Genomic DNA, 15,061 nt, shown 5'->3' with positions numbered 1-15,061 from the left:
GGGAAGTTATCGCAAAATCTCAGAGCAGTTCAACACCATGCAGTTTACTTTTGTATTCTTTTGGTGAAAATTGCCGATCGATACTCGTCTTGCAACTGATCATTAAAAAAAATAGGGATAAATTCCCTTTTAACACACACACCACACACACATCACGCAATTATCCCTGAAGCATTATGCAGAGGTGCAACCAGGGCACCCACTGTTCGCCAAGTGTGTTCAGTCCCATGATGTGATAGAGGGCAAGTCTATCGCCAGCTCGGGTACCAATTTCAGACTCCAGGCTGATATTGAGCAAAAATCCAAAATATCACTTTGCCCGACCCGGGATTCGAACCCAGGACCTCAGAGCGCTGCCGTATCGCGCACGCAGTGCAACTACGCCATCGAGGCAGTCCTCTCCGTTTTAACCCATTCTAATATAATTGCACTTACACTCCAACTTCTCCACAGAAATGATTCCATCCTATAAATTCCTATTAGTAATATTATTAGTATTAGTGGTGAAGAGTCCATATAAACCGTTTCCTTTAGTCTTCTTTATGTAGAAGTTCTGTAGAATCTAATTATCATCAAAAATATTTCATGACCGCATTTATGCATACCTATATGTTATGTCGGGTTTCCTTTCGAAAAACTTCGCGTTTCGCCACTGCTAGCTATAGTTTAAGGAATGCAAGCGCTGAATAAATATTTCGCCTTGCAAAGGACAACAGAAACTATGCTGAGCTGACCGCCAATCTACACTAGTTGAGAGGCAGTACAAGAAGAAGAAGCTATAGTTATTAAGTTTGTGTTATTTTTATACATATTAATTTGGAAAAAAATGTTATTCATCTATATATGTATCTCATGATGTATTCCAGGATCTGCCACAGCATTCCTGGAGTCAAGGCCGTTCAAATTCTTCAATAACATAGCCTACAGCGTTTACTTAACGCAGTTCCCAATTTTCTTCTACATGTTGGTGTGCAAAGACATGCAGAGTTCTACACGCCTTTACTACTCGTAAGTATAAGTTTTACTCAGGTTTTATATGCGTAAGTTATTCTTATGTAAGTTACTTACAAAAAACCTATATACCTAACTAGAAAACAACAAATAACCAACTTACGAAGCTATCTTAATAAATTGCTCAAAAGGCTTTTACGTCGGTAAGTAACTTTGGAAATAAAACTTACAACTATAACGCCCGCCTTATACACAATCAGTCTTACTTATACACTTGTTTTAGCCTTAAGAGGTGATTAAGAATTGCTTAAATAGCTGTCAAAAATATCACCGGTTCCTAGTTTATACCTAAATAACAGGCAAGATGGCAGATTTTGACTTATAGCTGATCGAGTAAATTGGTGTTTTATCGAAGCATAGCTTTGCGAAACTCTTAGACGTAAAAATGTTAGTATCACAACTAATCTGACAATTTAATTGACAGGTAAATAATCGACTCATATTTCCAGTAGTCGTAATTCAAGTCTTTTTATTGCGCAGACTCTGTACAAAGCATTTACGTAATAAAGCTACATTGCAGTTTCTTGAACCAAGCAAAAACTGCTAGTTAGTTACAACATGCAAGGATCAGACGCAAAAACGAAACATCGTCGGGTGCAATGAATATCGACTGTACGTTGCTTAACTAAGACATGGGCTTTACCAATTCTGATCAAAGGATTAACCAATCTATCTATTTATGTGTAAATATTTCACTATAAAATTATTTGACTAAGGCGTAAAGCAATGACTATAAAACACTGATTAATGGATATATTATTTATACTGTAGATATGTATTTCCAATTTGACCTTTGCATGAAGACGTCTTCATTTTATCTAATATCTATTTACCAATATATACTGTATTTGTATAGGCATAAGTCTCCAAACGAGCTAGTACCTTATTTTAAATGATATCCCTCCCAACAACACCCAAAATACAAGAAGAAAGATAAATGCGTTTAAACTTTTAAGTAAGGGAATAAGGATTAAGTCCGCTGTCGACGGGTAGAGTAAATGGCCTTATAGTACAGTAGAGTACTAAGTAATTAATATCTATAGTACTAACTACACTAATGTAAACAGATTTGGTAGAGGATATTGGTCAATTGAGACTATTAAAATTGGTAGAGTAGACTCTCTTATTTACTCTATCCGTGTCAACTAAATTTCTAGGACGAAGGAACGATTTGTGGCACATTATATTATTTTTAGTAATTAACAGCATTTCAATATATGTTTTGAAATGCATTCTTGATTTTAAATCTTATAAGTATATCACGTCTCGTTCTTACATGGACATATCGACAATTAAACAGCGAAATGAACAGGTCAGTTCTTGTGTAACGTGAAAGAAATGTCGTGTAAAAACTTATTAACTACGGGTAGGCCAATCTCAACATCAAGAGCAGTGTAAATTCATTCGAAAAGACTTAAAATAACTAAGTAATGGGTAATTGCTTTTAGCCTTTTATGTCAGACAGATTTTTGCTCGCGGCTTCGCTCAACCAGTTCTTTCTTGATAGCATAAGTAGATTACTCTTTTAAAACTCTATCCTACGAAAACAGCTGAAGTAAGAAATATAAAGAAAAAAATGGACGAAAGTATTCAAAGCGTGTGCAACAAATTTTTCTTCCGCCAAGCAGCAGTGTGTAGTCACTGTTGTGTTCCGGTTTGAAGGACATTGTAGCCAGTGTAACTACTGGACATAATGAGACTTAACATCTCATGTCTCAGGATAGCGAGCGCATTGGATTACCAAACAATACTTTATAATTCAAGGTGTTGGATGGTGTGTCTACTGTTTATAGGCGGACGTATCAATTACCATCAGGCGAACGGCAAGCTCATTTCCTCATTCAAAACAATAAAAAATGAATAATATATACTGAGTATAGTAAAACCGTTTAAACACATATAGAATATAATTACTACAATCTTTTTGTATTAGGTACCGTATCAGTTCTTACTTAAGGCGATACCTCAAGGTCCATTTTCATACATTTTGTTTCGGCTTTAATCTGGGTAACTAAACAAGTATTGGCAAGTAAAGAATTTAAATTCACGTCTAGTTAGTGATTAATTCTCAGTTTCTCGCAATTTAATATGACGAAATTTTAAAGGCAGAAATATCCATGATTATTAATTATTTTTACATTTTTCTTTCAACTGCGAGAACTAATCACTAACTAGACGTGAATTTAAATTCTTTACTTGCCAATACTTGTTTAGTTACCCAGATTAAAGGCGAAACAAAATGTATGAAAATGGACCTTGAGGTATCGCCTTAATATATTTTTCCACAGCTGCATGCTCCCGAAATGCTGGCAGTCCTAGTGATATCAATAATGGCGACTGTGGCCATCGAGATGCCCTTCAACCAAGTCTACAGGATATATTTCGGTAAGTTTTGTTCTATGTTTAAAAAATAGTAGAAATATGAAGAAATAATTAGACCCAGGTCTAAATTCTAAACTTTAGTAATGAATTCTATTGAACACCTCAATAAATACAAATCTAACTTATTATCAACTTTCAGACAAAAATATCTGATACATAAAATGAGGCCTTATTATGTTAGTATTATAAAATCATTTTATTTGGACCCTGTTTCGCAACTTCTGAGTCATACTTCTACTTGTTAATAATTTAGGTGACGACCAAATAAAATAGTCAAATTCTAATCTACGCTCCCAAACAAACAATAATAAATGAATTCTATCTGCATTAGCCGGTTTATAGTTTAATAGCTGAAAAATCAAATTTAATTAACACTTTTGAAACGGGTCCTGATTAAAAGCACTTAAAACATTAATCGAGTTGATATTATAAATTAACAATATAAAAATAATTGAAAAAAGGATTACATCCAACGATTTTGTGTTACCACATTTTAGCACAAAATTTAAATAAACTAACCTGTTCTGTTCCAGGTAATTCACAGAAAAAATTAAAGGAGATATAGAAATGAAGACAAATTAAAATAATGAGTGCTGTGTTATTATAATTAATATTTAGAAGTAGCCAAAAACATCACCTAGGTATTTAAAGCGTATGACTATTTTTATATTTTGAATACTTAGACGTAATTTAAGACATAATGGACAAATAAAATAAAACTTTTTTATTTATAAAATGTATTTACTTTTGCTCCCTTTTGCGTCAATGAATGAAGTGAGAATACATTGGGAGATAGGATATTTTAAACAATAGTTTAGAACTTGTCTACCAAAGCGAGATTATCGAAAATTCTGTTGGTTGTTAAGCCTACCTCCCTCAGAACATTCTCAATTAGTTTAATTTTTTACTACCACAAAAATATAACTTTATACATGGCATGCTATCATAATAATAAGAATACCTTATTGCAATTGTCTCTTTACATTTTAAGAGCTTTAGAATAAAGTATAAAATTATAAAAAATACCAATTGTTGTAAAACCCTTTATCATAAATAAATTTTTCATCTAACTTCAGATAAAATGCATAAAACTCATAATTCTATTCACATATTATTATCAATAATTTAATTCTAAGTTTCGTTGTTCATATCAGTAATACTTAAAATATATTAGAAAAATATTTACTCAGGGCGCCCTATTCCGTCTATAGGGGCAAATCCGTCTTTTTGCAGTGATGGGCGTTCTATTCTAAGAACAGCTTCGATAGCTATATAGGTAAGAGACACAAAAAATCCGCTATTTACCTATACGACTACCAAAGTTGTCTTCGATTAGATCACCCGTAATTGCAAAAAGACGGATATAGCCCCGTAGACGGAAATGGCCCCGGACCTTAATTCCTACTTAAATACGTATAAAATATCTACAATCAATAAATGCTCATTATTGGCCACACACTGACACAGTCAGTAGCATTTAATGCATTGACCAAGAAATTAAATAGTACTCACTTAGACGGTATTTCCCTCACTAAACTCTACAGTTAACCTAAAACTTTTTCAGTGTTTAGTGTCCTTCGTTAAAGGTTAGAAAGAGATTTAACAAAGAATACGTATAAATTAGTTATAATTGAAAAAAATAAAAACACATCACGCATTTATCCCCGAAGGGGTATGAAGAGGCGCAACCAGGGCACCCACTTTTCGCCAAGTATGTTCCTCCCATGATGTGATAGGATAGCATGCCTATCGCCATATCAGGCATAAATTCCAGTCTCCGGGCTGATACTACGCAGAAAACCCAAATATTGCTTTACCCAACCCGGGATTCGAACCCAGGACCTCAAAGCGCTGCCGTATCACGCATGCAGTGCAATTACGCCACCAAGGTAGTTATAATTGAAATTACACTATTTAGGGATTTTATCACGGTTATTTATATTATTATTTTCTCCCGCCATTTTGAAGACTGCAGCCTTCTTAGTCACAGCGGGGACTGACCCATGATAACCGTGATAACATTCGTAAATAGTTTTATTTCAGTGTCTAACATTCGCCTAAGCTTAAGAAATCTTTAATTATAATGTTTTTGAAGAACATTTACTGGGACATTGTTTATGACTTAGCCTATTTGATACTATTTGGTATCAAAAGAATAGTATTTATCCTTAATAATTGTCATAATTAAAATACTTGTCTATAAAAAAAAATATACTGTAAATAGCACAGCGTCTCTTGAATCATAATCACGAGTTTACCTGTCAAACATGTAAAGGAATATTTTTAACTCGATGCAATGATTATGTTACTTCCTGACAAAATGATCAGAGTAAAGAATACAATATTGTTGAAATATACAACGATTAAATAATTGATAAAGAATATAAGAGTCAATATAAAAAAACTGAAGTCTAGCGAGTGATTAGTGATATACATTATTAATTCGCCTAATAAAATCAATCGAGTGTTTATAACAATCGATTGAAATTAATCGACTTTACTATCGACACCTAAAGTTGAATAACTACTTAAACAATAAATTAAGCATTTAACTAACGGCTCACAAAGTAACTAACTAAGACAAATCGATTACAATAAATTGAAATCGACAATTGTTCAAGTCGAATCGCTGCCTGAAATGTTTGAGAGTTTTTCAACCTGGTTCTTACTTTTAGATTTTTCCGATAATTAATCTGATAATCCAATACATCAAGCGTGTAACCAGGTGTCAAATATGACACTTATTCAATAATTATTGTTAAAAAAATCGATTCGATTCGATTCTACAATCAAATGATACAATCGATATTAATAACCCACATCGAGATCATCTGTATATCTATCATATATGTCAACTCTTGACTTCGACTAAGGCAGTCTCATTACATTCAGGAGGTGTACGCCCTGGTCGGCATTGGCACTTGATCTTCCCGGTGCTCTCCTTGACGAGCCAGGAGCCGTCTGGACAAGGACCTTGGGTGTTGAGGATGTGACAGGCTCCTCCGTAGGCAGCCGTGCCTTTGCGAGAAGTACAGGTCTCCACCTAAAAATGTCGCGTAGTTTTAAAATAACATTATGCCCCAAATAGGATTAAAACGTTAGTTTTAAATTATGATTAAAATTTATAACCTGAAATCTCGCAAAACAAGCTGTGACAATGACGGCTTAAACTAAATACAAAATAATTTTATCTAACTCTGGCGGTTATAATATTCGCGCGAACAGAACACACTAACGCGTCGTGATGGGTTTTATTTTGTAAGTAACAGTGTACAATAAGCAAAGTACAGTGTACACCAGTGATAGTGTGCTCAAATTGTTTTCCGGATATTATACAGGGTCATGTTGACATTGCGTTACTAAATAAAACCACATACTCGTCTTCACCTTTGATGACATTGTGCCAAAAATCATCCATTAATAACTAATATTTTCACCAAAACACCTAGTTTTAGTTTTCTATTTATTTTATCAATTTGTAGTTTATTGCGAATATTGCATATGCGTGAGTGTATTTCTGACTGAAAGTATGATGTTGCCGCGATGTATACTCTTAGAATAGTGATAGTGGCATTATGGCCCGTAAAATTAAAATTACTTTTTATCAATATTCATTTTGTTCGAAACTTACACTTTTTTATTTTACATTAACAGCTTAAGAAAATTATTGTAAATTGTTATTTTCATGTAGATACGTACGTGGTTTCATTTAGTAACGCTATGTCAAAATGACCCTGTATTTGGACGAGATAGAAGTGTCGTACCTCCCGCCTGGTACAAGCGCCTAAGCTGCACGCACACACGCCGTTGTGGCTGAGCCCGTCCAGCGCGGGGCGCGCGTCCAGGTCGAACGCTACGACAGATCCCGCGGGACACGGCTCGCCCGCGCCCGGCCGGTAGCAGCGGCGCCGCTCCGGCAAGTATAAACGACCGCGGCCACATGGCACCTATAATAGCAACCAGGATTTAATGTATTAGAAGTTCTAATTTAACATCCGACTGTATACTACATGGACCTTGTAGAGGCTAGATGGAATATTAACAGCAACTCAGTTTCGCTCTCAAGTGCGATATCACGTGAAGCGCCGTCAAATCAACGTCAGTATCTTAAGATCGTCGCTATTTCATAAACAGATATCAACAACATCTCAAATGATATCTTAAGTAAAAGCATAGGATTTAGACAGCTAAGTCTTGTTCATTAAAAAGCATCAACTCAGCTGAAAACCAACACTTAAATGACAACTTTAGCTTCGTTAATTAAGTAGTTTAATACATTAACCCCCTTATTCATAGACGTTATTTATCTAAGATCGGAGCAATGCTGAAATATCAAGTCTGTTTCTCAGCTTTGTTTATCTGACGTCTTGCTGTTTGTTCAGCTTTATTTATCTGACAGCCAACTAGATTCAAGTTGTATCTCAATATTAGCCAATCACAATAGCCCTATATCTACGCATTGCGAAGGCTGCTATGCCGTCAGCACTGAGAAACAAACTTGTTATTATAGCAAAGACAGATTTTAGATAAATAACGTCTATGAATAAGGGGGTTAATCTACATGAAATCCTACTTAAAGTTGACGTTGATTTGTAAGGCCCTATTTGTATAGTGTATACCTTAGTGCATCGTCCTCCTCTGGCGATCATCTCGTCCTGAGCGCAGGGTCCCCGCGTGTATAGCCTGTAGCACGCACCATCTAAAGCCCTCGCGTGGAACGACTTGCACTTGCACTCCGCCTTCGAGCCCTGGGGCGTCACTTCAGTTATGGCAAACGTGTGGCCTCTGGGACACGGACCGATGGAATCTGTAAAAGCAATAACCACGAATAAAAATCTATAAATATTATTTATCCAAGCGAAGCAGTATACCTAATAATTCTAGATAATATTGTGTCATATAATACAATTGTAACAGGCCGATGTCTGTACGTTATAGATATTGTAGAAGAACTAATATGGGGAATCCTGATTAGAGCAACGGGAGCCAAAACAATAGTTTTTAGAATTTTTTACTGTCTAAATGTAGGCCTCATATTATCTTGGGTAAATACGGTAAAACTTTCAACGCGGGCGGAGTCGCGAGCAAAAGCTAGTAGTATAATCAAAATATACAGCAACATAAACATTGTACTACTTTCATGTTTGGTCTCACTATGTTAGATGACCTTCTGAGAAAGCGAACCAGATAACGCTTCAAAATTGGCGGGACAACGAAAACATTGCATCTAGTGACGTCATCTAATCAGGTAAAAGAGTAACAATTATACTGACACTATTCTGGTGCATATCATCAGAAGCAGTAGCATAAATCAATATCAGCCAAGTCCTGTGAAGGCCTGGAAATTATACAGAAACAAGCATGTCATGTCTAACACTTGGAAGCTGTGAATCAATCTTTAAATATGTCGCACTCTTAATAATATAATGACCTAAATTGTCGTCGGAAAACTAAGTTTTGTTTGCTACCTTTTTATTGAAGTTACCATAAAATTGAGCATATTAGAGACAGGTAAATAATGAAACATATAGCATGAAAAAAAATGGGAATAACCTAAAAGGTCGCAAACAGAAATTGGTTGTTTGACGATTCCCACAAAATGACAATTTTGGAATGGGTCATTATTTTATTAAGAGTGTGATGTATATGCCGTCCGAGGGTGGAAAACTAAATCTTACCCAGTTCAAAGCACCCTCCACTGTCATTATGGTAATGCGGCATATGAGTCTCGCAGCCACAGCGCGGCCCGGGCAGGAACAGCTGTCCGCGCTCGCACGGGCCGCGGGTGAAGTGCGCGTAACAACCGCCGTCCACCGACCAGAAGTTCGGACTGTCTGGATCGCACTGGAATTCAGAAACGATTCTGAAATAGGCTAGTATATTTACAATTCTAATATCCTTGTATAATATATAAGGTGGGCGTTTCATTAGTAAGTTTTACTCACGTAAGTTACGTAGGAATTGACTTAAATAAACTACTTCTTTAGCTAGTTAGATTTAATATCGTGCATACTTAGTATCGTTTATCCATCCTCTAGCAACTTATTTCGTATTTTTTTCACGCACGAAATTTATTATTAAAAACCAAAGTGACCTCCATAATCTTTGGTTTACGCAAAATGACGGGCTTCGACTAGGGCAAACGCCACTAAAATTACTCACAGTGCAATTAGCGAGCCCATCATCTCCAACATCCAGTATGGAGCCAGGGTAGCAGGGCCCCTGGCTGAGCCTGTAGTAACATCGACCGTCTGCAGGCCAGTAGAGTAACGTCTCATCCGCACACTGCTGCGGCCTCACGCACATTCCTTGACGCTCCCTGAAATAAAACAAAAACGAAGATAATTTTAGGATTGTTCGATCATCGAAATATTACGGCGAAGCTGCTAGATTTTCAAAATCAAAATCCCTAGACGAAGTGAATTTGACGGTATAAAATTCCAGTTAGATGATATATTGCAGTCTATATCACAATAAGATAAAATATTTGTGCTATGAGTTACGTCGGTAATAGAATATAACGGCTTTACATAAATGCTGTACGCCGCGCAAATTCTGCTATCGCAACTGCGGATTGACTATTGCCGCCTGTTGTTACTATTGGGCTTTATACTATTGTTGTTAATATTTCCCAATTGTCAATATAATTTTAACACACTAGCAGTTCAGTATTCTAATTTTCTATTTCATCTTGTACTCCCAGTAATGATGATCAGATGGCGCTGTTTGTTAATTGTGCTGCCACAAGTTCATCACTTAATTCGCTTAAGAATTACAATACGCTACGCTTAAATATATTACCTAATTACAACAATAGAAAAAAATAACAATAACATGACATATAAAAGCATTCCTATAATAAAAAGAATTATGTTATACTTAGTATCTACAAATAATTAAACCTGAGAAAGTCAATACACGTATGAGAAATTATACGGTATTGGGGTCAAAGAAATCTCGCTTCCTTCCGTAGCGTCCTTGACCTATGGCTATGAAAGTAGTAGTTAAGCGAAGTAAAAATAAATTTATTACAAAGCTTTACCATATTTATAGTAAATGGTAGATAAATAGTACCCACTTTTTTTTTTCAATTATTGTCCCTAAACAATAACCACAAAAGTGTTAATTGTAAAACTAGAACATAGTTATTGCTTATAATTTTAGCTTTATTCCTCAAAAATCCTTTTCTCTCTGTCCTTATACCACCCCTCCTTATGGAATGCCTCAGTGGCGTACGCGGTATGAGTACAACTACTGCGCTGAAGTACTGAGTCTAAATCCCTGATCGTACCAAAAATAATTGCAACTGGGTTTTTTTTTATTTCAAATAGGTAACCCAGTTGCAGCTCAAAGTTAGGAATTTGGCTGTGTGATATCCCAGTGCCTCAGTAAGCACGTGAAACGTTGGTCCTGCTCCTCATCTGTCTTGCAATGAATCGCCGAACCACTGGACTATGAGAATGAACGGACGGAAGAGCGCACCTGGTATTGCACACACTTATGCACTATAATATCTCCAGCGCATCTGTCTGATCTCCGGTGCGATGGGCCGCCGCACCGTGGCCCAAACTTAGCTAGGAATTCATACTACCCCATTATGGGGTCGACGCAACATTTTTAAGTGGTTATCACATTCACCACGTGCATACCCACACATATAGCTAGTATTGACACAAATAGTTTGCATATCGGAAATGACGTCACTCTCGATTGGACACACGTCACGCAACGCTATATTCAATTATACCCCCGAATTCCATTACAACTGTATTTTCGTACACAATATCGTTCTATTATTCAATTTCAGGGTTTTGTTACAATTGCAACTAGGCCATTTATTCAAACGTGTTTTTGTTATGTAAAACAAATAAATATTATATTTTTTATAATTGAATGATGAGATAAGCATATTGTAAGACATTTGATACTTTTAAACTGGTTAGACTTTCAATCACAAAGTTTTCTGTGGTTCTGAATTTACTTCATCCTGAGATTGGTTAATATATAAAATCATGGCTGGGCACGGGCCACCTCTACTACTGAGAGGGATTAGGCCTTAGTCCACCACGCTGGCCTAGTGCGGATTGCTATAGTTCACACACCCTCGACATTCCTATAGAGAACTTCTCAGGTACGCAGGTTTCCTCACGATGGTTATTACATTACAATATCTATGTGTGTTGAATTGCATATCTCATACATACTAAAAACGCTATAAAATGGCGGGATGCTTACCTACCCTCGCTTGTTGAAGGACTCTTCTACGGGAGCGAAGTACTCTCCCTGCCGACATGGGCCGCGTTCGAATAGCTTGTGGCATGTGGTGGTGTGGGGTAACTGTGCTGTTCCTGGAGGACACTTGCATTCCGCCACCGTCCGCCCGCCCCATTTACCGGGGCTCAACTCCTGGGTCTCTGGGCACGGGTGGCCTTTCTGGAAATTGAGATTTGGAGATTAGAATTTTTGAGAAGTACTTTGTCAAAGTTCCTTAACAGAGCTCGTTTATGACATCGCTACGTCACAGAACTATATTTGTTGATCATCATCTTTTATGATATAGAATCTCTATCAAAAACATAGTATGATTGACAATCAAACGTAAATTAAATTTAAAGTTAAGTTAAAGTTTCTCTGGTCCTCCAGACAAACATTACCTAAACGAAAAATGTTTGCTAAACTTAAGGGTAAATAAAATTAGCGCAATCTAAATTAATACTAGTTTTAAAGATTCTCAAAATTGAGTTTTTTATTTTTAATTGTGTTTTCATCAAAACATTGGACACTAATTGAAACGTGATAACATTTTAAATAACGTATCTGAGATGGCAGTCTTGTTAGAAATAGGTTTCAACAAAAACCAATTGATTCCCAGAAACCCTTTACACCATACACCGGCGGTTGGAATTTGAAATTAAAAGTCATTAGCAGTAATTAGTCAAGTAGTTAATGACTCATTGTTTGGACTTCATGCGATAAACATGCTATTGTACATGGAAATAAGTACCTTGTTACTAATTGTAATTACGATCTATTATTGTATAAAAATATCGTTTTATGTAGCATTCTTTGGATGGAAACAATGATGTACATAGAAATAAGTATTAGGAGCCTGGATCCTTTCATCCTTTTTTATAAGATATTATTGTGTTAATGCTATTTGTACGTTACAAATCCACATTCAATCTATATTATACTTAAAAATACCAAATAATCAAACGTTTAACTTAATTTTGTAAATAAAAAAAAAATACTGCATGAAACATTGAAAACAGCCGAGTTAAAACTGTGAACGAAGTTAGCAACAAACAAGAGATCAAAACATCAATGGACGCGGTTAATCCGGCCTGCAAATAAATTCGATATACGCCGGCTGCCACAGAAATTGAACTAAAAAACTTTTTTTATTAATTTGAATGACTACGAGCTTGCCGCTCGCCTAACGGTAAGTGATACGACCGCCCATAAACAGTAGAAACACTATCAAACACGTTGAATTACAAAGTTGTTTGATATTCCACAGCGTTCGCCATCCTGAGACATGAGATGTTAAGTCTTATTATGTCCAGTAGTTACACTGACTACTTTCCTTCAAACCGGAACACAACAATGACTACTCACTGCTGCTTGGCGGCAGAAATAGATATTGCAGTGGTACCTACCCAGGCGGACTCTCACATATGAAAGACCTACCACCAGTTAACCTATCACAGCTTTATCAAAAAAAACACAACGTAGTTTTACATTAGTCTTCACAAAAAGAAAACAACATAAATAACTTCACCTACTTTTGAATTATCCCTTGTTTTTTGTGTAATTGGCACGTCTTACCTAATTTAATGGAAACGTGCAATAAGTTTATATTTAGCTTTCCCTAGTCCATACAGCAACTTATTTGAATTTCTGTCAATGAAATTTTATATTTAGTTAAGTGTTCAATCAAAAGATTTCAGAATATTCCGAAAGTAAAAAAAATACAATAAATAGGATTCATTTTGTGATTTTCGTTCCTTGCAGAATATTTTTGGTTCATGATATACAACATTGCTTGCTTGATGCCAATCCTCATCAGGAAATCAAATTATACATTATCATAAAACGAAAAACTGTAATCAAACAAAACATTGTAAAACTAGGAAGTGTAATTTGAAATAATGATATTTGTATGTTAATTAATGTAACACAGTTTTACTAGCAAAACAATATATGGAAATTAAAAAATAAGTAAAATAAGTATATTTAATTGAAGTTTTAACATAACAAGTATTTTCTGCTGACAGAAACATATACAGAGATACAAGTGAAATGAATTTTGTGTCTGAAATAGGCACAGATGCTTAACATAGCCACATTAATAATGGACCTCGCCCCCAATCTCTCCCACAACACACATCACCCCAAATTTGACACAAAACGTAAAAAAATACCTATAAATAACTTAGTACTTCAAAATATTGAAACCGATGTTAATATTTATTGTAACGTCAATAAAGCCTAAGTATAGTGGCTTTTTACGAAACCTTTTGTATAGGTCAGTAGGTAGATAGTGACGATTTCCATCAGCTATAAATCCTATGTTTTAAACCAATTCTTAAAATGCACATATTGCTAAAGGAAGAATAACTAATATAAGTAAATTAAGAAACCAACAAATGAATACAGTGGAAAAAACAGATGAACACAGCTTCATGGAGATTTAATTATAGTTATGATAAAAGAAGAATTAAAGAAGTATATTAATTAAGAGTATGTTTTTGTTTGAAAATCATTGACATTGAAATCCCAAAGAATCTTTAACTTAACTCGTTTTGTTACAAACTTATTCGCATCTACGTTTTTGTAAAGATCGTCAGACGTACGTGTATAATAACTACAAATATAATCTTAACAAACGTTCAACATTTTCAACCATAAAAACACAATATTACACATTTTTAAGACAGTGATAGCTATTTATGCTGCATACTTATTTACAGCGTAGCTCTATCACAAATAAGCTTATCATCAATGGCAGCCCTAAACGACGTGAATCCCCAGCAGAAAGCAAAAAAAACGCGAGCCCGGACGGAGCAAAAAGTTCCCCGATTTTAACATTATCGTCGGTAAGATCGTAAAAAGCCCCAAGTCCTCCTCTTCGCCACCCCTTATCATAAGACCACCCACTACATACAAGCCCTTACATTAAAGCCGACAGAATGTTAGCCGATGCCGGAAATGTTCTTTAATATCAAGCCTAATGCCGATACAATTACAAGCCATTAACGTGTTCTATGTAAAACGGCGTATAACTCAGTGTGAATGCTCAAATCGCTGGATCTAATCCGATGCGGCACGCACATGGTGTTCCATATTTAAAACAAGGGGAAATTTGAAATGTTCTATAATCAGATTGAAGAATTTTAAATGCGACGAGTTTTAAAATCTCTACGCTTCGATATTCTTGTCATATTTTTATTTATAGAATTAAATAAAAGCCCTCAAAGGATTCCTAAGATTTTTTTCTAAAATTTGAAAGTTAAACATTAAATCTATGTCAAAATGATGAGCAATTCATTATAATTTACAACAAAGTTGTATTTAGTGGGTTAAGTCGATGCGGTCTAGTTCGGTACTCATGTCAAACAATCAATTTATCTCCCTTCTAGAAAAAACCCGACTTATTCCTAATTAG

At 35.5% G+C, this 15,061-nt stretch overlaps 1 protein-coding gene and 1 long non-coding RNA gene across 2 annotated transcripts; one reads left to right on the top strand and one right to left on the bottom strand.

Annotated features, from left to right (window-relative positions):
* Window positions 1–830: 830 nt before the first annotated feature.
* Window positions 831–4,129, top strand: LOC115451149. Its single transcript, XR_003939343.2, has 3 exons — window positions 831–1,008; window positions 3,300–3,396; window positions 3,927–4,129. It is a non-coding gene; the product is annotated as an uncharacterized LOC115451149 (long non-coding RNA).
* Window positions 4,130–4,937: 808 nt separating this feature from the next.
* Window positions 4,938–11,826, bottom strand: LOC115451155 (the record flags this gene model as incomplete). The annotated part of the gene is given in 6 exon segments (XM_037446555.1): window positions 4,938–6,436; window positions 7,158–7,340; window positions 8,013–8,200; window positions 9,072–9,237; window positions 9,556–9,712; window positions 11,633–11,826. Coding segments are annotated over 6 exon segments (1,080 nt in total), but the record flags the coding sequence as incomplete, so codon positions are not given.
* Between the last annotated feature and the right edge of the window lie 3,235 nt (window positions 11,827–15,061).

Source organism: Manduca sexta, unplaced genomic scaffold, assembly GCF_014839805.1.
Source record: "Manduca sexta isolate Smith_Timp_Sample1 unplaced genomic scaffold, JHU_Msex_v1.0 HiC_scaffold_3173, whole genome shotgun sequence".
In the NCBI taxonomy this organism is placed as follows: domain Eukaryota; kingdom Metazoa; phylum Arthropoda; class Insecta; order Lepidoptera; family Sphingidae; genus Manduca; species Manduca sexta.
Note: the sequence above shows the minus strand (reverse complement) of the source record. Positions and strands in the feature narration are given on the sequence as shown.